General features: G+C 54.3%; 1 protein-coding gene across 1 annotated transcript in view; it reads right to left on the bottom strand.

Annotated features, from left to right (window-relative positions):
* Positions 1-421: 421 nt before the first annotated feature.
* The window catches only part of Grm4 (glutamate metabotropic receptor 4), an 88,469-nt gene continuing 65,246 nt past the window's right edge, over positions 422-23,644 (bottom strand). Inside the window, exons 7-11 of the mRNA XM_034524803.2 lie at positions 13,611-13,811; positions 13,272-13,408; positions 9,460-10,395; positions 6,222-6,468; positions 422-1,392 (exon numbers count right to left, since the gene is read on the bottom strand). Coding sequence (XP_034380694.1) covers positions 1,343-1,392; positions 6,222-6,468; positions 9,460-10,395; positions 13,272-13,408; positions 13,611-13,811 — 1,571 coding nt within the window. The 3' untranslated portion in view covers positions 422-1,342. The remainder of the gene's footprint in view (positions 1,393-6,221; positions 6,469-9,459; positions 10,396-13,271; positions 13,409-13,610; positions 13,812-23,644) is intronic.

The following is a 23,644-nucleotide window of genomic DNA, read 5'->3' as shown; positions in this document are numbered from 1 at the left end:
CTGTAAGGGACGCCCTTGGCTGGAGAGGTGCTGAGAGAGGTGCTGGTTTCTTTCTTTAAAGATTCATTTTTAATTACACATGTGTGTAGGTGTGTGCCCAGGTAAGCACAGATAACCCAAGAATCCCAGAAGAGAGCAGAAGATCCCCTGGCACTATGCCTGATGTGGACACTGAGGACTGAACTTAGGTCTTCTGAAAGACACATTTAACCACCAAGCTATCTCTCCAATCCCCATGGGCACTGGAATATTCTGCAGTGTCCTGATCACTTCGCTTGAGATACCAGGAATCCAAGACTAAAGGCTCCACAGAGCCCCGCCCCCAGCAGCCTTCTGAAGTTCACAGTCCTCCTGCCCCCTGCTGACCTCTGGCCACCAGTGGGGGCTGAGCATGGGGCCCTCAGTGGACACGCAGGCCGGGTGCAAAACCATGTGTTTATCTTTATTAGAAATGTTCTCGGTATAAAAACAGTCATGCTACATACACATCAGAGACCATCACCAAACACCCAGGCACTGTACTCCGTGTCGTTGGCAGGAAGGGCAAGGCTGGCAGGCGGGCAGGACACACAGCAGACGGGTAGGGCGGGCGAGCAGGCTGCAGGCCACAGGGACACACAGGCCACCAGGAGGACGCAGCACTTCGAAACACACTCAAGATTAGTTTTTGTTTGGGCTTTTTTTTTTTTTTTTTTTTTTTTTTTTTTTGGTTTTGATCCCCCCCCCTTTTTTTTTCTCTTTTGCGATGTGAAAGAGTTGGTGGATGAAGCAGGGGGGGTGAGGGTGAGGCTGGAATGAAATGAGGTCCTGTGGGACAGAAGAGAAGAGAAAATGACGTGGTGGGGGCGGGCAACTCAGGGAACAGGGGGGAGGGGCCAGGGCAGATGGCAGGGAAGGGCGGGAGCAGCGGAAAGGAAAATACGGAAGCAGAGAGCCCAAACGGACAACACATGCAGAGCAGAGACAGAAGAAAAACGCAAAGACGGGGTGGGGACCAACCAGGGTCACCAACAAGACAGACGGAGGCAGAAGGAGGGAGAAAACGCCAGGGCAGGGCTCTCGAGACCGAGCCTCTGTGCTTTGGGGCGGGGCACAACATCGTCCAGAAGGAAGGTCTGTGTGGCACAACCTGGAGCTGCCCGAGCCACTCAGCCTCCTCCGGTTGCCCACCATGGCTTGCCCAGCAGTGATGGCCGGGGCTTCTACTGTCCTCAGCACCAAGCCACATTCGTGGATGTCCACGAGGCAGGCAGACGTCAGCAGGGCCCTCAGGAATGGCCCTGGCCGGATGCACCATCCTCAGAGGTTGTGGTTCTTCAGCCTGCTTGGCTCCGGCAGCCCGCTAGATTGCATGATTGGTGTAAGTGACATAGGTCTGTTTGGTGGCCAGTGCTGGAGAGAGACCAGAAGATTTAGGGAGTCAGCACAACTTCTTCCAAAGCCTTTTCCTCCAGAAGTGCTGCCCGCCAGGGTACCCCAACTGGGTGCAGGACCCACCTCCCCAAAGCTGCCTCTCTTGCAGTCCCCAGACCCTACACATCCCACACAGAATCACCACCACCACATCTTTGGTCCTGTGAACCATTACCTGGAACGTCCCTCCTCCTCACAATGTTACCCGGATGCAACTCCCATCTTTGAGCACCTCCCCTATAGAAAGAGGCCTTGTCACCTCCTACATCTACCCATGGCTTAAATAGTTCTTTGGATGTATGATACGATCATAGAATCTTACAACATCTCCAAGAGAAATCTTTCAGAAGTTCAGCCCCTGATATTTTGAAAGAGGAAGCTCTCAGCATGCTAGAATAGTGGCCTGGGAGAGGGGACGGGGACTGAGAGGAAACCATGTCATAGAGGGGCTTTGGCTGGCAAGTAGCCGAGACACACAGTGGGGTTACACAAGGAAAACACAAGTCCCTGGTCCCAGAGATGCTGGAGCGCCCATCCCCCTCCGACCAGGTTTTCTCTGCTCTGGTCACTCTGGCTTAGCTGCCCACCCCAGCTAAGACTGATGAGGCACATCTGGGGTCTTCCCATTTCCTGGCCACAGCGTCCTCAAGGACCCTTCCCTAGGGGCCCAGCCAGGTGGTGGCATCAGCTCTCATAGGCAATGTGAGCTCCCTACCTACCAGAGTACAGACCGTCTGTACTGTGGCCCAGTAAGACCAAAGGAGGCTTGCCCCCAGCTGTCAGGCACCTGAGACTACAGGCGTGAGGCCAGCCACACCCTTGGTGCTTTCCTGCCTTGACAGGTTTGGGGGGTCTCCCTCAGTGGCAGTGACAGGGTGCTTGGGGTAGGGGTGTAGAGGGGGCTGAGTGGGGGAAAATGCTGTCCCCCTCTGGAACTGCTTTGTTTCCTTTGGGAGTCTTTCAGCTCTGAAAAGGAGGTATACCCATTGGGTTGGGCCAGGGACACGTGGCATAGAAGAAAGAAGGTGGGGCAGGGCAACATGGACGTCCACAGGCTACCTTCCTGATGCCCTCCCTGTTACACTGGGCACATGACTGCCAAGTTAAGGACAATGTTTCCCAGTCTCTGTTGCAACTGAGCAGGCTCTACAGTAAATCTTGTTAATTAAATCCAAGGGAGGGATGGTGGCCTAGTTAGGGTCACTTATCAACCTGGAGTCATTTGAAGGAGTCTCAGTTGGGGGATTAGCCAGATCAGATTGGCCTGTGGTCAGGTCTGCGAGGAATTGTCTTAATGAGTGATTCGGAAGGGCCCAGCCCACTGTAGGCTCCACCATCTTCATGCAGGTGGGTCTGAGTGGTATAGGAAAGCTGACTAAGCCTGAGCTGGAGGACGAGGTGGTGAGGAGCCATCCTCTGTGGCTTCTGCTTCAAGCTCCTGCCTTCTATTCCTGCTTTAGCTCAATGATGCATGCGCTATAACCTTTAGGATGAAGTAAGCACCTCCCCCAAGCTGCTTTTGGCCACTGTGTTTATCATAACAATAGAGAGCAAACTAGGAGTGATGCTGCATGCTTCCACCACTGTCTGCGGAAGATGGTTGTGAGACAGCCAGCCCCAGTCCCTAGGGAACCAAAGGAGCAACAAGACGGAAGGAACCTGGGCCTACACGTCATTCCTATGCACCTATCACCTTCCTTGATATTAGAGAGAGACGAGCAACCATCTGGTTTGAGACTCTTGGTTTCCTTCTGGGACCTCAGGAGGTACAGAGACCAGAGTTCAGTTCAGCTAAAGAGATAACCTTCTCCTGGGCAGTGGAGAGGGTGGACAAGGGACATTATGTGGTAGTGAGCTCCCTGTCCACAGAAGTATTCAAGGAGAAGCTGGATGCAATGGAAGGAAATATGCCCTAGCATTCAGGGAAAGATAGAAACAGTGGTATCTGTCTAACCCTGCATCTCTCAAGGGAGCTGGGTAACCAAGAGGATGGTGGGATGATGCCACAGAACCAGGAGGCATCCTGGGCCTGGGATGGACTGGCTGAACTCAGAAGAGGCTGGGACACAGGACAGCGGGTGTGCTGAATGAGATGCATTCTAGTATGTGGGAGCCTCCTTCTTGCTGGGTGACCTCGGGTGGTCCCTTCCTTTTCCTACTGGGCCTCAGTTTCCCTATCTATAGCTAGAATAAGTAAGCAAGGTAGCCCTTTGTGCCTAGACTTCTTTTCCCAAAGGACTGCCAAAACTTTGAACACCTCCACCAGCTAAACCCCAATGCCCCAGCAGAGCCACTGCAGATAGCAATCTAAACTGCCACAAACCAGTTCCCCAGACCCCATCATCCCTGTGTAAACTAATGAGAAATGTTTCCCAGCTGAAAGACCCTCCTGGTTGGGGTCTGGAGATGGAAAGAAATCTCAGCAGCGCTAGGAGCCAACTCCCTGCAGGAGAACATCAGCCCAGGCCCTGCTGCATCAGGAGCTCTAAGGGAAGAAGAAAGAAGCACATGGCAAGGGATTCTGAGTCCTGTGCCACTAGCCCAGCCGGAGCAGCTTGCTTCCTCTAAACTATCTGGATCAGACTCCAGAGCTTGTGGGATGGGAGTCTCTGCTCTCAGCTGCAAGCTGGGGAACCCCCTAGCCTTTTGTCAAAGCCTGTCTTACCATCTGGAAAATGGGCACACCAAGCTGACCGAAAATGAGCACACCGAAAGAATCAGCCATCCGGGAGAGGACCTGGGACACAATCTGCACCTGCTCAGAAACTACGTGCAATCTGCTAACAGACAAGCCTTTCTCAGAACAAAGCTTCTCCCTCCCTGTAAAACTGGTGACAACAAACACCATTCTCCCTACCTATAAACCAGGTGACAGTACACACCGTTCTCCCTACCTATAAACCAGGTGACAGCACACACCATTCTCCCTACCTATAAACCAGGTGACAGCACACACCGTTCTCCCTACCTATAAACCAGGTGACAGCACACACCATTCTCCCTCCCTGTAAACAGCACAGCAGCGACGCTCAGGCCAGAGGCAACTGAAAACCCTTAGCTCTGAGAAGCTGGGCAGAAAGGTTCTCCGCTCTGGCAGTGAGGCCAGGGTGGGACTTGACATCGTTCTCTTTGTGAGTGGAGGCATGAAGGTGTGGCAGAGCCCTCCCCAGGGGTTCTCAGTCACCAGCCAACCGTACAACAATTTGCGAGACAGCTTGAGGCACAAGGCTAACGGTCGCCGCTTGTCGCCCTGTGATTCTGCACCGATCGGCCGGCAATCAGCACTCTAAATTATTTATTCTGTTGTTTGTTTAAAGATATGTGGCCTGGACTTGACAGGGTGAAAAATGTCCCCGTTTCACGGGAGTGACACCTCCCCACTCCTCCCTCTCACAGCCCCTTGGCTAGGCTGTCCCTAGAATTGATCACCATGGAGCCCTGTCACTGAGAGAGACAGGGGACAAAGGGAGCTGCCACCTCTGGCTCTGGCTGCAGGAGGTGCTGGGCCCACCCTTACAGGAGCAGGGTTGAGGACCTGTCTCCCCTCTACCTACACTTCCTTTTCTGACCTTGTGATCAGGCTGAACATGACAGAGGGTCAGTGTCAGTGAGGCCATCAAAACTCAGCCAAGCTCCTCACCCTGTGGTCACCACTGGTTGATGAGTGTAATCAAAATATTAATAACCCTTCAGAGTTTTATCGTGGATACATCTTACTCTCGACAGACAGCATGTGCATGTGTGTGCACGTGTGCATACCCGTTTCTTTGTGTGTGGAGCCACTCATGCACCAGTGTATAGGGGCCTTGGAGGAATCGGGCTGGAATGGACACGTGTCCATAGGAAAGGGTCCCAGTGCTCAAGCCAGAAATATAGAAACAGCTACGCTGAGGACCCCTGGCATTCAAGTGATCATGGAAGCAAGAGGGGGGTCCTGTGAAGACCCTCTGCCTCTATCCATCCTAAGGCAGTATCTGAAGAAAGCACCAAGGTCAGAGGACAAGGGTCGCATGGTTTTCTGGGAGGAGGAACAAGAACAGGGAAGTAAATTGTGGGGGAAGCTGTTGACACAAGGTTGGGACACATCAGAAGTGAGATATATAATACCCCACATAGAGGATGGGCATCCAAGAGACAGGGAGGCCTTTGCACAGAGGAAGTCTCCATGCTGAGGTCAGCACTGCCATATAACATTAGGAGGAGCCCTCACTTCCTTTGGGTCTCAACTGGGGATCCAGCCCAGGTCGAGCCTGTCCCTGGCTGCCACCAACTGGCTCTGTATGTCAAGTCTGCAGAGCAGGGGCCTCTGTCGAGGCTCCAGAAAAGCCCTGGGGAAAATGCTGCTCCTTGGGTAGCCCACTCTAGCCTCACCCACCTGTCCCAGGATGGCCATGTCCTAGGGTCCCCATCTTTCAGACCCGCTAGAGACAAAGCCAAAGGTCCCTCCTCAGTTACTACAGGAACTAGGCCTCTGTGGCAATACCCCTTCCTCAGAACTGATAGACGCAGGCCAGAACAGGGATATGGTGGGGTCTAAGCACCCTGCGGGAACCAGGTCATCAGCACAGAAGGATGTGGTCACTCCCAGGGTCTCTGAGTTCTCTCCAGCCACAAGGAAGGGCCTAACAGGACAACTGTGATGACCTGCAACTTACTATCTCCTACCAGACAGCAGGTAGTAATGAGGCCTTCATCAGCCTGTGCAAAGGGGCGGGGCGGTGCAAAGGGGCGGGGCGGTGCAAAGGGGCGGGGCGGAGCAAGGGGTGGGGCGGGGCCTAGGAGTCAAAGGAAAGCGGCCATACACTCACCTGGGGCCTCCAGGTTCTCACACAGCTCTGACTTGGCTTCCCCATTGGGCCTGAAGTTGCCCTTCTGTGTGAACTTGTTGGACATGGTGGCGGCGGTGACCACGGCTTTGAGGCTGCGCTTGCGCTTGGGCACGTTCTGCTCCGGGTGGAAGAGGATGATGTAGACTTTGGGCATGTAGAGCATCCCCAGGGACACTGAAGCGCTCAGACTCACAGAGACCGTCAGTGTGGTTGTCTGGATGTACAGCTGTGGGCGGGCCGCAGGGAGGGGTCAGAGCCAGCTCCGCCTTCATGCTCCTCAGCTCCGCCCCATTCTACCAAGAATCTACCCACCTGACCCTGCCCTGCTCCAGCTCCACCCCCTCTGGCTCCACCCACCTCTGCTCAGCTAATTCTCATTTTAGAGGGCCCTGATCTGTCCAGCACCCATCTAGGAACACACAGCTGGTACGGATCCATTCTGCACCTGATGGCTTGGAGCAGAAGGAAGTCAGAATTCCTGACCCTCACATCCTAGCATGTGAACTTGGGCAGGACAGTTCTTGTGCCTGTTTCCTTATGTACAAAACAGGCCTGAAAACGACAGTACCTACCTCACAGAGCTGTGGCAAGGGCGGAGTTAACAGTGTTAAGGGTACAGGAAGTGCTGTCTGTGTGTGGTGGTGTTGTGAAACAGCCCCCCTACATCCAACCTGGAGAAATGTCTCCAGCATAGTTCCGGGGACCAGAGCTGACCTTCACAGGAGCAATCCCTGCCCAAGGCTGTGAGTGACGTGAGCCCCCACTGGTGCCTTGGAACAGCTTCCAGCAGCCCTTCATCCGGTGACTATCCCCCCACCATGTGCTTCCCACGTAGAACAGGCCCGACTGGGGACCCATGACACCCGGCGGAAGATGGCTGTGGCACCAATGCTGTCAAAGCTCATTTCATGCTCGCTCGCCAGCACTAACGGTGACAGATGTTTAGCAAAATGCGAGCCCATTAATCTGGGTGTCGGATAATCCATTCTTCAATGGCGGAAGCCCTCCAAACAGAGCCCAGCAATTGTCACCGCCCTGCCCAGGTTCTCTCCCACCTCCTTCTTTGTGACAGGTGATCCAGGCCCCAGATGCCCCTCTCAGCTCAGCTGGGGCTCCAGGTGCTGACATGGAGGAGACAGGAAATGCCCCCAAGCCTAGGTTCCTGCCCTAGAGTGCGGCTGATACTCAGTTATTCAAAGACTACCCCAATTCCCAAAGGCACCCTGTACTTCTCTCTACAGTGTGGGGTACACATCTATGCTTCTTTCTGAAGACACATGGCTCCTAAAACAGTAGAGGCTCTCTACCCTGTCCGTAGTGAGATTCTGGGCAAGCCTGTTCCCCTCTTTGGGCTTCCGGCCCCCACTATTCATTAACACAGGCAGAATTCGTAACAGTTTGGACTCTGTATGATATGTGCACAGGAACCTTGTGTGTGCCTTTGCCCCGGGTTATGAATGGCACCTAGCGCTGAACAGAGTCACTGTTTCTGGGTTTTCCCTTTTCAGCCCAGGAGTCTTTCTGAAGACATAGAAGGGTTAATGGCAGCTCAGACTAGAGTTAAAGTTACTGAAGACCTGCTCCGAAGTGCTCTGGGGTCCCTAACCGCCTCAGGGTAGAGACTTGAATCTTCTCCTTGGCCCAGAACCCAGAGTTCCTCACCAACCCTGGAGCTGGGTCTCTGGATCCAGCACCTTCTGGTGTCCCCTGTGTACAGGTCTATGTGGCTCTCAGGAGTCGTGGCTGGTGAGCCCTTCTAGAGAAGTCAGTCTAGAGGTCTCCTAGAACTCAGGTGGCACCTGTGTCAGGGTAAGGAGCATGGGAGGGAGGGAGAGAGGCCTTGGGACAGTCTGAGGTCTAAGTGAGGGCCAGCCTACAATGTGACCTCACTGCCTAACCATCTGGCCTCGGGGTTCGCCTGCCACCAACTCAGGTAGACCAGACCAGCCAGCACAGCAGCTGCTTTGTGGAGTCCTCTCGGAAGCCCTGTCAGCTACAGCCACCACTGTCCTAATGAATAGGGTTTGACAGGGCACAAAGCATAGGTAGCAGCAGGTGTATGCATGGACCATAGTCCCCTGCCTCTGTGCCAGGGCTGTGGGAAGCCATGAGGATCTGAGTTCCACCCACTTTGGCTTAGAATCTACAAGCCCAGGAACCCCCTCTCTCCTGGCTGACTCTCCAGCCACATCCTGCCCAAGGCTGGCTGAGCAGTGGCCTCACAAAAAAGATAATTACCATGTTAGATGGCTCACAGCAACACCTCACAGCTGTTAAGCCCTAAGAATCCTGGTTAAGGTGGGAGAGCCATCACTGGCTCTCCAGAACAGCCCGGACTGCCTCACACAACACCCAGGGGAGCCATGCATGCCTGCTAACACCTGCACACGCATACCTGACCTCACACGCACGCCTGGCTTACATCCTGTCCCTACAGCTGGGTGCATATGAATATACACAGATCCATTCAGACAACTGCGTGGCCACCCGTATGTACCCGCCAGCACCTGAACCCCTGTGTGCACACACACTCGTCCATGCAGGCAGCTGTGAATCCCTTGGCACATCGGTCCCTCATGTCCACTGTCTGTGTGTGTCTCACTGTTCATCTACCGCTGAGCGTGCATGCGCACCTAAGGCCATGCTTATGTCTGCACACACACACATTTATATACACGCACTCTCCCTAAGGAGGCTGGTGTCCCAAGTGACTCAAAACTCAATGTCTCTGCTCTGCCTCCATTTGGAGGCTGGGAGAGGGTTAGCTCTGGGTAGCGTGGCCACACATTGGTGAAAGCTCCCTGTTATAGAGCTCGGAATGTACCCTACCCCTGTCTGGATTCTGAAGGGGCTAGCTCCATACACCCTAGCATCTCCGTCCAGATCCCAAGAAGAGCCCCTCGGAGGGCAGGAATCCAGGATGGGAGGGCCTTGGCTGCCATGTTGTGGTACAGACCCAGATGCCCTCCATAAGACACACAGGAGGAACCCCCAGATGGGGCCAACACAATTTCTCAAGCTGTCAGCTTCCTGGGGCACCTCACAGAGGAGTGGGGCCTCTGCCTGTACCACCCCATCGAGAGAGAGAGAGAGAGAGAGAGCAAGGGGGAAACCTTACAACTTTGAGAGAAAACAGAGCGAGGTTTAAAGAAAGCAGTTCCTGGCTCCTAGGGTTCCATTCTCATTCCCCACTCCGCCACGCTCCCTGACCACCCACCTTGTCGGCCGACTGCGAGGTGCCAAAAAAGATGGGGATGAAGGCCAGCCAGACAATGCAGGTGGTGTACATAGTGAAGCCAATGGGCTTGGCCTCATTGAAGGTCTCAGGCACGCCTCGGGTCTTGATGGCGTACACAGTACACGTGACCATCAGCAGCATGCTGTAGCCCAGCAGGCAGATGAGTGACAGGTCCGAGATGTCACACTTGAGCACGCCCCTGGCAAAGCGGGGGTCAAGTGTCCGTTGGTCCTGGAAGTCCACCACTGAGTGGGAGGGGTCCACGACAAACCACACACAGATGCCAAGCAGCTGCAGGGAGATGAGGATGAAGGTGATGGCCAGCTGGGAAGCCGGGCTGATGAACCGCGGGGCGCTGACCGACCGCTTGCCCTGCTCGAAGATGCGGTAAATGCGGTTGGTCTTGGTCAGCAGGGCCGCGTAGCTGATGCTCATTCCGAGTCCCAGGAAGATGCGGCGGAGTGAACAGGTCCCCAGGTCTGGCTCCGCGATCATGAGGAAGGTGGTGGCATAACACAGAAAGATGCCCGCCAGCAGCACATAGCTCAGCTCCCGGCCTGAGGCCTTGACGATGGGGGTATCGTTGTAGCGCACAAAGGTGACCACCACGAACAACGTGGCGGCGATGCCCACCACAGCCAGGAAGAGAGGTAGCACAGCCCAGGGCGAGTCCCACTCCAACTTGACAATGGGGATGGGCTGGCAGCTCGTGCGGTTCTGCGTGGGCCGCATGTCGTAGGGGCAGGTCTTACAGGTGTAGCGGTCCACCTGGTACTGGTACCCGGTGCAGGGCTCACAGTGCCAGCAGCAAGCCATGCCCTTCACTGTCTTCTTCCGCTCGCCCGGCTGGCAGGGCAGACTGCAGATGGATCTCGGCAGCTGCTGGCCACTCCCTGGCCACTGCATCCTCTCTATCTGGAAATGACAGCAGCACAGAGCTGGCCTCAGGACATGCCAGCAGCTCCCAGACCTCACCCCCGAGATCTTCTCTCAGGCTTCACACCTGAACAGGCCCAAAAGCCCAGCTATCTGGACCTCACCAGAGCTGACTGACTGAGAGTTGGAATCAAACAATTTACCATGCGATCCAGACACCAGTAAGTTCCAAACTCATCACTCATCTGAAGAAACTGAGTCTCAAGAGCATAGTGGTGACTCCTAAAGTCACATTAAGCACCCATGCGGAGCAAAGACCCAGGAGTCCTGACTTCCAAACCCTGAGGCTGGGGACTGTGTTTCCAGGAGCCAGTTAGAAATGCCCGGTTCAACCCGCCTAACCCCTGTGTGTGTGAACAAGCCCCTCCCGTGTGGTTCTCATGCACGGTGGAGTGGGAGACAGACTGTCTCAAAGCTCAGCCCCCACCCGAGCTTCTGCCCAGCGACTCCGGAGTCCTGCTCAGCTGAAAACAAGGAACAAAGATTTAATCAGAAGACATTTAATGAGCGCCTGGGGGTTAGCATTCCTTTACATCCAGGCTCAAAATGAGAGCACTGCTCCTGGGCTCTGAAGATACAGTTGGTGGAAGCAAAGCCAGCCAGGGAGGATTGTCACGCTCTACCAAATTCTTCACATTAAGGGAACTAACCCAGTGGCCCAGAGAGCTGCAGGTGCTGGACCCTGGAGCCTGGTGAACCTGGGGAGCCCTGGTCAAAGGGAGCACGCCAAGGGCCACACCACAGCCCTGGTCAAAGGGAGCACACCAAGGGCCACACGGCAGTCAGTTCACAAAGCAGCAAGCCTGGTCTAGTGGGACAGAGTGTGTGCGTGTGCGTGTGCGTGCATGCGTGCGTGTACCTTTGTCTGTTTCTGCGTGTCTATGTTTATGTCTGTATGAGTGTGTGTATCTATGTATGTGTGTTTGTGTGCCTGTGTGTGTCTGTATGTGTATATATCTCTGTGTATGTGTCTGTGTCTCTGTATGTCTGTGTCTGTGTGTGTACCTGTGTGTCTTTGTATGTGTGTCTGTGTCTATATCTGTGTCTGTATCTATGTCTGTGTGTATCTGTGTCTGTGTGTGTGCCTGTATGTCTCTGTATATCTCTCTGTGTGTGTCTGTATGTGTATATGTGTGTGTATCTGTATGCATGTCTGTGTCTATTTCTGTGTCTTTGTATTGTGTCTACCTATGTGTCTGTCTGTCTTTGTGTGTCTGTGTGTCAGCCTTTGTCTATGTGTCTGTGTCTCTGTGCATGCCTGTGTGTTTGACTTTGTCTATGTGTCTGTGTCTGTATGCATGTCTGTGTGTCTGTCTGTGTGTCTATCTTTGTCTATGTGTCTGTGTCTGTTTTTGTTTATGTGTGTGTGTGTGTGTCTGTATGTATGTCTGTGGGTGTCTGTTTCTGTGTCTCTGTGTTGTGTCTGTCTATGTGTCTGTGTCTGTCTGCCTGCCTGCCTGTCTGTCTTTGTCTGTGTATTCTTGTGTCGGTCTATGTGCTTACCGAGTGCCCTCTCCTGCAGGAATGTGTGTGCCTGGTTGAGGCAGTCCAGAGGCTCCTGAACTGAAAAGACGGAAGTAGGAAAGGGCAGAGTGGAGAGGAAGCCTAATGGAGAGGTTGTCTCGGGCTCTGTGTATCATGGGATGTGTCATCCTAGCAGCCAAAGGGAGCAGTGACTGCATTGATCCTGTAGGAAGATGGTGGATATTCGGGAAAACCCTGGCCCCCCATGAAGATAGTCCAGTCCTAGGGTCACCGCTATGGCTGGCTAGGGGACTTGAGAAAACACCTGGCCTATCGACCCGCTGATCTCCAAGTGTTCTAAGGGCAGCTGGTATGGAGCTACCTTGCCTCTTGTTAGCACCTGTGGCTCCCACGGGGGATACTGAAACACCTCACTAGGACAGCTTCCTTTACCTGCAGATCCCCTCGGGTAGCCTGGTACCCTGAGTCCTCTCCCTCAGCTCCCGGAAGCCTGCCTGCAATGGCTCCTCAGGCAGCCTAAAGTCAGCCAGCCAGGGAGCAAACTGGAAGGCTCCAGCCCTCACCTCACCTCACCATTGTGACTTAGTCCCTTCCTTACAGATCAGGGTACCCTGATCTGAGCCAAGTTGGGATGTGGGAGCAGACAGACTGGCAGGAAGGGAAAAGGAAACCTTCAGAACTACACACACACACACACACACACACACACACACACACACATACCTGCTAAGCCTTCGGGCCTAGCATCTCTGAAAGAGAAACAGGACAATGTCCACCTCACAGAGCTACCACCCTCTCAGCCAGACACATGGTTAGACTGTAGCAGTATAGACAGGTGTGCGTGTGCACACGCCGCCGTGGACAGGCCTCTGTCCCCTGCACAGAACACACTCTGATCTGACCCCCCTCTACCCAGCATCTGGAAAACCTTGTTACAAAAACAGGTTTTGCTCCTCCAAGCTGTGTGACCTCGGGAAAAATCCCTCCCTAGGGATAATGTCCTGAGACATTTGCTGCACTGAGAAGACTCTGGGACCCGGAATAAGGGGACCCATGCTGGGCAGGGCTGCTGGGGCTCCTTGACTGGAAGAGAACACACAGATGTCTCCCCTTTGTTCTTGCAGTGCAGAGACCAAGTCCCCAGCAGCTCACTGTAGGTGCTTTCTCTCGACAACAACAAGTTTCATTGCTTGGGGTACCAACCCCAGGAGCAAGAAGGACAGCCCTGGCATCTCTTGGGTAAGCCAGGAGGGCATGACGAGGAACACCCTGAGCAGTCAGAGACTCGCTCTCAGATAGCTTGGCATCAGTGACCTCCTCCAAGCCCAGCGGGTGTCTGCACTCTGTCCCCTCCCTGTCCTCATGCTTACTCTGAGGTGCAGGTGGTCCGTCCATGAGCCGATGACCTTGTACTCAGCTGAGCCGTTACGCAGTTGGTACTGGTAGATGTCATAGCGTCCCGGCGCGTCTCCATTCTCGTTGAAGGTCACAGGGTTCCCTGCAATGCCTGCATGGGAGGACTTCGCTGAGCCTTTACCCAGGCACAGGGAGGTTTATAAACTGAAGACAGAGGTATCTGTGGGAAGATCCCTGCACAGAACATCTGAAGAGAGCACTATTCCCACCCCAAGAGCCCAGACCTTTATACCCTGCAATCACATGGCCCAGGACACCCCAGAGTTAAGTAGTGTCCTGTTCCATGTCCCCACCTGAGAAGTTGACATTTCTGATGTACTTAAGCAGCTGGGTGCCGTCCACGGGGTCCATGCGAGGGCAGAGTCCTACACGGCCGGGACACAGGTCACGATGCATGGCATGCAGCGCGTGGCCCATGGCGTACACAGCATCAATCACGAACTGCACCTTCCCCTCCTGTTCATAGGCCGAGTCCTGTCCGATGCGCTCTCTGTCTGTGAGAGAGCAGCATGCCGGGCACCCATGAGGCCCTCTGAGCCAGGCAGGGCAGTGTGAGCCTGAGCCTACCCCATCTAGGCACAGCCAGGTCTCCTGATTTGAAACCCTATGGCTGTTTCACCACCATGACGTGTTTATGGAGAGGGTGACCCCAGAGCATAAAAGGGAGAGGCCTCGGCCCTACACTATACTTCACAAGGCTCCAGAACAGCCAGAACAAGCCCCCTTGGTTCAGCCACTATCAGCAGGCAGAGACCTGCTAACATCCTTAGGACCATGGTATCTACTAGCCCTCTCTCAGCTGACCTGCAATCACCAGAGGCTTGGGAACAGCCATGACAGGGGCTGTATCTCTCCCGAGGGTCATGGTGTCCCGAAATCAGCTCACCATGGGCTGCCACTCCAGAATGTGACACCCTCTTCCCAGGAGACCCAGAGAAGCCAAACCTGGCCTCTGGTGGCCCTCGGTGGCTTTTAGACACTTGACACCAGACATCAGCATCAGGCCCGCCCGTGTCTCACCTCTTCAGTGACAGCCTTCCCAACAAGCCATGGTGAGTGAACTCACCTAGTAGTCTTCTTACTACTGACTGAAGTGCCCCCCACCCCCTCCACATACCTCCTGTTGTGAGGTGCTACCCTCCCAGCAAAACATCTGCTATCTCCAACAGACCAGCTGTGCCCATGTACAACAGCTGGATCCCTTCACAAGAGGGAGGCCAGGGTCACTGGACCCTCACGTGTTTCTAGACACTCCTCCCAGCCGCCTGGATGCAATTCCTCCCTTGTTGTCCATGCCCTAGGGTTACGAGGGAAGTTCTAGAGGTTCTACAAGCTGAGGGACATAAATAGAAGGAGCCTCCATTGATGTGGCCAGGAGGAGCCATCTTTCAGTCAGTCTGAGCACAGACCTTCCAGCGTGGCGACTTGAGGTCACCCACACTCCTGCCTGTAACCCTTCATACACTACAAGTAAACGCAGTCCTCCTGGTCTCTGTATGTGATCTACCTGTCATCTTACGACTGTCCTTCACAACACGGCTTGTGCCCTTGGCTGAGACTCTCTGAGACAGAGTTATTAAAACTCATCCCGGCCGGACAGTGGTGACGCACACCTTTAGTCCCAGCACTTGGGAGGCAGAGGCAGGTGGATTTCTTTGTTTTGTTTTGTTTTTTGAGACAGAGTTTCTCTGTGTAGCCCTGGCTGTCCTGGAACTCACTCTGTAGACCAGGCTGGCCTCGAAGTCAGAAATCCACCTGCCTCTGCCTCCCAAGTGCTGGGATTAAAGGCGTGCGCCACCACCACCCAGCCGGCAGGTCTGGGTGTCCTCCAGTGTCAGGGGTCGACCAGCCCTGCTCCAGTGGACGTGAGATTGTGGGGTGGTGAGGCACAGGTTGGTGGCCAGCCAGTGTCATCTAGATATGGGTGGCCAGAATGGGGGCTTTTGAAGTGGCAGCAGCGACCCCTGAACTGTGACATCCAGGAAGTCTCCCTAGAGGTAGCAGCTCTTGGCCTGGGTCCTACATGATAGATGATTTTTAAAAACTATGTGTTCCGATATCTGTTGAGCTCCTATAAGCTAGGTGCTGTGCTGAGCCCTGTATGTGCTGGGTTTTGCAGGATTAGCTCATTGGATTAGTTATTACTTCTATTTCTATTTTTTTAGATTATTTATTTTAATTTATGTACATGAGTGCTTTTGTCTACATGTACGGGTGTGCAGGTGGAGCTGAGAAGGAATCACATCCCCTGGAGTGAAACATGGCCGCAAGTCCACCGTGTGGGAGCTAGAAACTGGCCTGGGGTCTCCAGGAAAGCCATAGCTCTTGAGTTACATTTACTGATTGTGTGTGTGAGCTCGTGTGCCCCAGACCACACGTGGGGGTCGGAGGACAACTTGGAGGGGTCAGGTCTCCATTTCCACCATGTCGGTCTCAGGACATCAGTGAATCCTTACCTCGCTGACATGACTAGCCAGTTCCTTTACAGAGATGGAGAGACTGAGGCACAGAAATGCCGGGCAACAAGCAGGGTCCTAGCAGGAGCTAAGATGTGGGCATCCTAACGCCAGGCTGTCCTCAGTGCTGAGCATGGGAAGGAAGCAGGCAAGAGAGCTGGAAAGAGGGGTCAGGGCCCATAGGTGTCCATAGAAGGAGAGAGAAAATGGAACCCTTGGGAAGTCCAGGGTGCTTGCAAGCCATAGTCCTACATGCTGCCGTGCAGCAAAACAGAAAAGGCCACTGGCTATGTCTCAGCCCCACTCCCAGATCCCTGCCCAAGGGTATAGAAGAACAGTCCAAAGGTGAGATCACATACAAAGACCAGGTGGGCTGGGTTATCACTCAGCCCATGTTCCCTGGGGACTCAGGAAGACATGTCCATCTTCCTGCCCAGGGTACCTCAGAAGCAGACCTGAGGTAGGGAGAGTTCAGTGACCATCTCCCGTGTGTGCCCTGCTATCCAATCTCTTCACACCAGGTAAGACACTCACAGACCTGGACCTGGGAGGCAGGGCTGACGGCTGTGGCACTTGTCACTAGGGGTTGCCCTGTTGGCCAGGACTAGCCTTGGCTCACCCAGAGGAGGTATTCATTGGTTGAGAGTGAACATAGGAGATGTCCAACAGCAATATCCTGGGACTGGGCTGTTGGTTTCCTGCTTCAGTCATCTTGTCACAAATATAAAAACAGAGGCCAGGAGAGGGGGTACTCCAGCCATGCAGACATGGTAGGGCCTCTGGATGGCAGGGCAGGTACCCCACCCTCCAGAGCTAGCCTGCATGCCTCTCCCACCACGCTTGGCCTGTGCCGCCTCTGAGCCTCCCTGTCTAATTTCCTAACAGCTCTGTCAGTTCTAGGTCAAGATGCAAACAGCTGGAGCAGCAAAAACGCAGATCTTCCAGTCTGCTCATCCTGTCTTCTTGTCAAAGCCTCCACCATGGGGCGCTGAGAGCCCAGGAGGAGAGAAATCAGCAGAGAGGGCTGGGCTCTGTTAGGACAGATAGCCTGTCCTAGGTATCCCAGCCGGCATGCCCTCCTGGCACCCCACTCAGGCCTTGAACCCCATTCCGTCACAGTGCCCACCTCACCTCTGTTCATGACACATCTGACAAAAAGTAAATTACCAGGCAAAGATACAAAATGAAGCCAGAAGCTGCTACATCACAAAATGGCTCAGAGGCTAACCGCCCTCTGGCCTCTCCTGGCCCCAGCTCCCATGGAACCTCTTCACAGAGCCCTGATGGAGCACTGGCTCCCCTGCCACTGTGGGCTTCCACTGGGGTCATAAGCCACTGGGGTCATAAGCCACTGGAGTCATAAGTCACTGGGGTCATAAGTCACTGGGGTCATAAGACACTGGGGTCATAAGCCACTGGGGTCATAAGCCACTGGGGTCATAAGTCACTGGGGTCATAAGTCACTGGGGTCATAAGCCACTGGGGTCATAAGACACTGGGGTCATAAGCCACTGGGGTCATAAAGAGATGCTAAGGACAAAGACATCCTCCAGAAGCTGCCTCAGCAAGAAAGCCTGTCTCTAGTAGAGTGGCTGAGGAAGGGATCTAGGTACAGACTCATGCACAGCCCTCCTGACTCTCCAGCCAGCAAGTCACAGGGCTGGCCACTGACTCCTCCAGAGGCTAGCCCAGCTACAGATGGCACATAGCGAGATCCCTTACCAAGAGCGAGCCAGACTGTGAGTGAACCCTGTACAGCTTTATCTTCTATATCTCTCCTCTTCTCTCTTTCCCTTCCCTTCCCAGCCTGGAACTCCAGGCCTGTACTCCCAGAAGGCCATAATGACAGGGCCAAAGTGCCCTTCAGTCGGTGGTGACCTGAATCCTAACCTCTTGCTCCAGGGGTCTCCATGCTGTTCTTCCTCCCTGGCCCCGGCCCAAGACAACATTAGAGACTCCTTGTCTGCAGGTCTAAAGCAGGGAGGTGGGGGGATGGTCAGCATCCCCTTTCACAGGTGAGTGGAACCCCAGGCCCAGCAGAAGCCTCACAGCTCTGGGGAGGAGGAGGAGGAGGAGGTGAGGCACACGTGCTTGAGAAGAGCCTCGGGAGGAGATAAATTCCAGACACATGGTGCGGTGACAGCAGCAACAGTTTGAAGATGTCCTAATTGTGTCCCGGGGCACCGTGAGGCAGAGATGCATTTGGCTCAGCCACGGGTGACAGGCAGCTGGGAACGGAGGGAGGATTTTCTCTCCCTCAAAGCCCTGAGCGGTAGTTACTGCAGAGACTGCAGCCTTTGTCACCAGGTTGTAAATTGTAATCGGAATGAGTTTTCAAGGTTGAAATAATCAGAGTCCGAAGCTCTCTCCACTCCTCCACCTGCCCCACCCTGCCACCTGAATTCCACTCCTGGAGACGCCTTCAGGATTGAGCCAGTTCCCTTGCCAGCCCCAGACATGCAGATTCACATGTTTGTGTGTGCGCACAATAACACACACACACCCATATACAGACACATACAATGTAGACACTGCTACAAGACAGCACGCACGAGCTATCCAACATCCCAGCATCCTGGGCTGACCCATCCCACAAGGAGGTGCTGACAAGACTCACTTTCAGGTCCCCCTCAGTCCCCCCAGGCTGACCAGGTCTCACACCTGACTCCATACCTGTTGTCCGTGTTTCTGTTTGGTTAGTTGGGCGTTTGGTTTATTTGGGGGGAATAGGGTCTCACTCTATAGCCCAAGCCGACCTCCGAAACTAGGGTGATCGTCCTGCCTGTCTCCCAAGTGCTGAAAATACAGATGTGCTCCACCACATCAGGCAGCTGCGGGTGTTTATATAGAGAAGGATCCAGAAGGGGGTGAGGAAGAACTGGAGTGGGGTTCTTCCAGAGTGGGGAGGGACACAGGTATGGCACCGGAAAGCAAAAGTGTGAGGCCTGTCTCCCTGGAGACCTCCAGGACACCGCAGGCCTGCCTGCCAAAGCTGGCTGAGTTCGGTGGTTGTTGCACCCCAAGCCATCCCATTGTGAAGCCACTCCCTCCCAGGGGCTCCCCTCCCTTCCTGGCAGGGCTCTCCCCAACCATGCTCACTCCTGATGCTCAGAGCTATCTGTGCTGACCCCTCCCTGGGATCCTCCGCCCACTCCTCCACCCTGCCCCTCCCAGATGAGGTGAGTTCAGCCACTGGACTTCAGGCTCCATCCTTGGCTTCTTGTCCTCTCCTCCTTCCCCGGCCTGAGGTCCCCCAGCAAGCTCTCCAGCCATTCTGAAAGACTGCCAACAGCCTGATCCCTGCACGACCCCTGCTTGCCGCTGATATGCCTCTGACCCAGACCCTGTCACTGTCATCTCTGCCATCCATCCAGCAGACTCCTTCCCAGTCATCAGAGCACAGGGTGGGCCCCACCACTCCCCTGTCAAGTCTTTGCTAGTCACCAAGTAACTCAGGCTACCCCTCTCCACCTCTCTAGCCTTATCTCCCTCCTCTTGCCCTGCCTCAGCACTGTGGGAGAGCCTCATGACTTCCTAGCATGGGTCGGGCTTGAGCCTACCTCAGGACCTTTGCACACACTACCCTCTCCCTGGTATGGGCTCTCCCAGCTCTCTCTCCACATGGTACCCTCCTCCTTCTCTCCCTCCTCAGGTGTGTGGCAGAGTGTCGCCCGCTGGCAGTCTCAGGAACACCTCAGTTAAGTGTGCAACCTGCCTAGGCTCCCAGAATTCCTAACTTCCCTCCTAAGCCCCACCCTCATCCTCAGGATGGGCTCCCTCCTCTCTGGAGCTGTCAGGCTTCACCGCTACCCTGGCCCGGCTGCCAGAGATCTCTGAGGCAGGTCTGCTCCCAGTGCAACTAGCACAGGCTGGGCACACACTCAGCCTCTCCCTCTCCCTCTCTCTCTCTCCTCTTTCCCACCCAGCATGTGTGTGTATTTGTGTGTCTATGTGTATTGTATGTGCATGTGTCTTTATATGTCCATGAGTGTGTGAGAGTGTACATGTGCACCTGAGTATGTGCGTATGTGTGTGTGTGTGAGTGTGTGTGCCTGTATGTGTGTCTCTGTGTTTGTGAGTGTGTCTGTGTATGAATGTGTGTGTTTGTGAGTGTGTCTCTCTGTGTGTGTGTCTGTGTAAGTGTGTGTGTTTGTGTGTGCCTGTGTGAGTGTGTGTGTTTGTATGTGTGTCTGTGTGTGTGTGTTTGTGTGTGCCTTTGTGAATGTGTGTGTGTTAGTGAGTGTATATCTGTGTCTGTGTTTGTGTGAGTGTGTATGTGTCTATGTCTGTGGGTAGGTATGTGTGAGTGTGTCTGTGTGTGAGTGTGTGTTTGTAAGTGTGAGTATGTGTCTGTGAGTATGTGTCTGTGTGTGTCTGTGTGTGTGTGTGTTTGTGTGTCTGTGTTTATGTGTGAGTGTCTGTGTGTCTGTGTCTATGTGAGTGTGTGTGTATGTGTGTTTGAGTCTCCCACAGGCATGAGTTCACAGAGTAGGCCAGGCTGACTGGCCAGTGAGCACAGAATCTGCCTGTCCATCTCCCTAGACCTGGGACTGTGGGCATATACACATCTGACTTGTGTAAATGGGTTTGGATCAGACTCAGTTCCTCATGCTAGCAAGGCATGCACTTTACTGACGCAGCCATCTCCCAGCCTCACATTCGGCCTCTAAATAAAAACCAGTGATTTCCTGGTAGAAAGACCAAGAAAAGGGTTTAGAGTCAGGACCCAGCATCCCCTGTCTACCAAAGAGCTGAACAACTAGGAGTTCCTAATGGGTGCACAGCTGGTACATAGTAGGTGCTCCCAAAATACTCCCCTTCCCCCCTTTCCCAGAAGGAAGGCTTCCTCAGTCCCTCTATGGAGGAGATGGTTGAAAGGTCCTATAAGAAGGCCAAGGAATGCCGGGCGGTGGTGGCGCACGCCTTTAATCCCAGCACTTGGGAGGCAGAGCAGGCAGATTTCTGAGATTTCTGAGGCTAGCCTGGTCTACAGAGTGAGTTCCAGGACAGCCAGGGATACACAGAGAAACCCTGTTTCAAAACAAACAAACAAAAACAAAACAAAAAACCCATTTAAAAAAAAAAAAAAAAAGGCCAAGGAAGCCTGGGGCAGCCCTGGGTCCAAATCCTAGCTCTGTCAGCTACTACCCCGTATGACCTTAAGTAAGTCCTTAACTTCACTTAGCCTCAGTTCCTCATCTGTAAAATGGGTTACCATAAAGATGAAATGCAAAATCCCAGGACAGATCTAAAACACGAATGGATGCAGTTTAAACTAGCTGGTGGGAGAGCTGTGACGGTTCTAACTGCAGCCAGCACAGTGGGTAACCAACCCTCCCTACACAGCTCCCGCCACCCCATCCTGCCCTCCCTCTCCGGACTTCCAGCCCCTGGGAGCAGCCAACAGTAAATTTTTCCTATCTCCTCATAAACCGAGCCTTCCTCCGCTCAGCCGTCACCTGGCTGGCAGCCCTGTCAAAAAGACGGATGCCACATCTGCTTTGTTTATGACTTTAATTCCCAAGCCTGCTCAGCGCACTCTTGGGGAGGGGCTGGGCGCGCAGGAGGCAGGTGGCAGGCATTGCCCTCCTGGGCCTGACAGCCACAGAGCCGCCCCTCCGTGTGACCCTTCTCGCTCAGTGTGAGCAGCCCATGGGCTGACAGCAGGACAGCTCCCATCGTCCCGGGGAGGCTGTGAGGGAAGGCCGTTCCCGTCCCAGGGCTCTGGAGTGCTGAACAGGGTGGCAGGGTGCCAGGTACAAATGAGGACCTGCTCAAGGTCACACTGGCAAGTGTTGGCAGCGTGATACACACCCGGGCCTACAAGCACTCACAGCTGTGTGGGGAAAATACCAGACCACATGGCTGCCTGCCTTACCTGCATCCTCACACAGCCCCGTCCCTGTCCCTGCATGCCAGCCCTCTCTGCACAGCCTTGAGTGACAGTGACGCTGAGACCTCTGAGCCCCCGACGCAGCCCCCACCACTTTGACAGACGCCCAGGGAATGAAGGATGCGTTTCTCTGTCCTCCAAGTACCCAGGACTTCCACGTACCTCCACGGTCCCCAGGGAGGCCTCCCCTCCACCAAACAAACCTGCCCGCCCCCCACACATACACACAAGCCACAAGGACTCTCCCCTAAGCCTTAGGACTGAGCATCCTCCAGCAGCATCTTGCCCATCACGCATGTGAGCCAGGATAGAAAAAACACAGACTGGACACAGCAAGAGTGGTCCGTGTTCCCTGTGAGATCAGGAGCAGAGCAGGCAGGGCCATGGAACCCAGCCCGTGGAGCCCCACTTCCAGGAGCAGAGCACTGCTGTTGAGAGAGTGCTAGAACCCAGGCTCCAGGGCAGTGGAGACACAACTCTGACCTCACTTCTGGCTGCCTGTGCTAGATACAGACCGAAGAGGCCCTGGGGTCAGAGGAAGGAAAAAGAAGAGGGAGATGTGGGGGAGGACAGAGCACCTGCTTCAGCTCCAAGGCCATGATACTCGGAGGCAAGCTGCATCCTGCCAACTTTAGCACCGTGATACTTGAGAGTGACCTCAGTTTTCTCTTCTGCAAAATGGGTGCAACCACGAGACCATCTAGACCACTCACCCTTGGGGTGGCACAGCCCTTTCTCCGTCTTCTACAGCAGACGAAACAGTACCAAGAGACTCAGACCAATTGACTATTTAAATCCCAAATACTCTCCACACCCACAGCCCTGTCAGCACCTGGCACCCTCACACCAGCTCCATTGTTCATGCTGCATCCTCATTCGGGGATGGGCAGGGTCTTCCATGAGGTACTCCCCCCCCCATGCCACCCTGCCCATCCCATTGTACCTAAGCCAATGACTGCCACCCTCTCCCACGCCCCCACACCCACCCCCACTTAGCTACAAAGTCCCAGGTACCTGCACAGAACGACTCCCTCAGGACTTTTAGCAACCCCTAGCATGCTGGGTATTGTGCTTCCAGTGGTTAAGGAGGCTGATGCAGGAGGCTCACTGCAAGTGTGAAGCCAGCCTGGGCTACAGGAGGCTCACTGCAAGTGTGAAGCCAGCCTGGGCTACAGACTGAGACTTGCAGCCTCAAACAAACAAATAAATACATAGCAAGCCAGACCTGGTGGCGCATGCCTATAATCCTAGCACTCGAGAGGTGGAGGCAGGAGGGTCGGGAGTTCAAGGTCACCCTCCACTAAATCAAGACTCTAAGACCAACCCAAGCTACAAGGGCCTCTGTAAATAAGATAAAAGCTTTTGTGGTAAAGTACCAGACTGCCCTGGTAGAGTCAGTTTGAGAACTTGTGGGTTTCCCCAGTTTATTACCTGTGGACTAAATCTCAGATTCAATGCCCGGCCCCACGTTCCCATTAAAGTCACCAAGGGAGCTTTAAAAGGCCAAGCCCACCAGTGATGGGGCTCTGATCCGTGATGGGGACCCTAAGCACTCCCCAGGTGGCTCTAATGCACAGCCAGGCTGGAGAGCTTCCGATTCTCAGCTCAGAAAGTGACTTTATCAGTGACCTCACTTCCTCCTGCAGACCCCTGGGGACAGCTCACATCGATCCAACTTCTCAGAGGAGCAAGCAAAGGCCAGAGAGTCACAGAGCTGGCCAGGGAGCCCCGCAAGGCTCTACACACTGAGAGGACCTCTGCCTGCCTGCTACAACAGACAGCCGGTTCTGGGATTCCACCTTCAATTGCCTCAGAGGTCTCTCTATCCAGCCTGAAGCCAGTCTGAGCTGAGCCTGTGACAGGAGGTGACTCCAGAAAGTTCTGGTCCTCACCTAGACACTGAAGCAGGACACCCAACTGTCCCTCTCACCCCGCTTCCAGTCTCTCCCACCCACCCTGGGGACCAACTCTGGTAAGC

This window comes from Arvicanthis niloticus, chromosome 20 (genome assembly GCF_011762505.2).
Source record: "Arvicanthis niloticus isolate mArvNil1 chromosome 20, mArvNil1.pat.X, whole genome shotgun sequence".
Taxonomy (NCBI): Eukaryota; Metazoa; Chordata; class Mammalia; order Rodentia; family Muridae; genus Arvicanthis; species Arvicanthis niloticus.
This window is presented reverse-complemented; position numbering and strand designations above follow the sequence as displayed.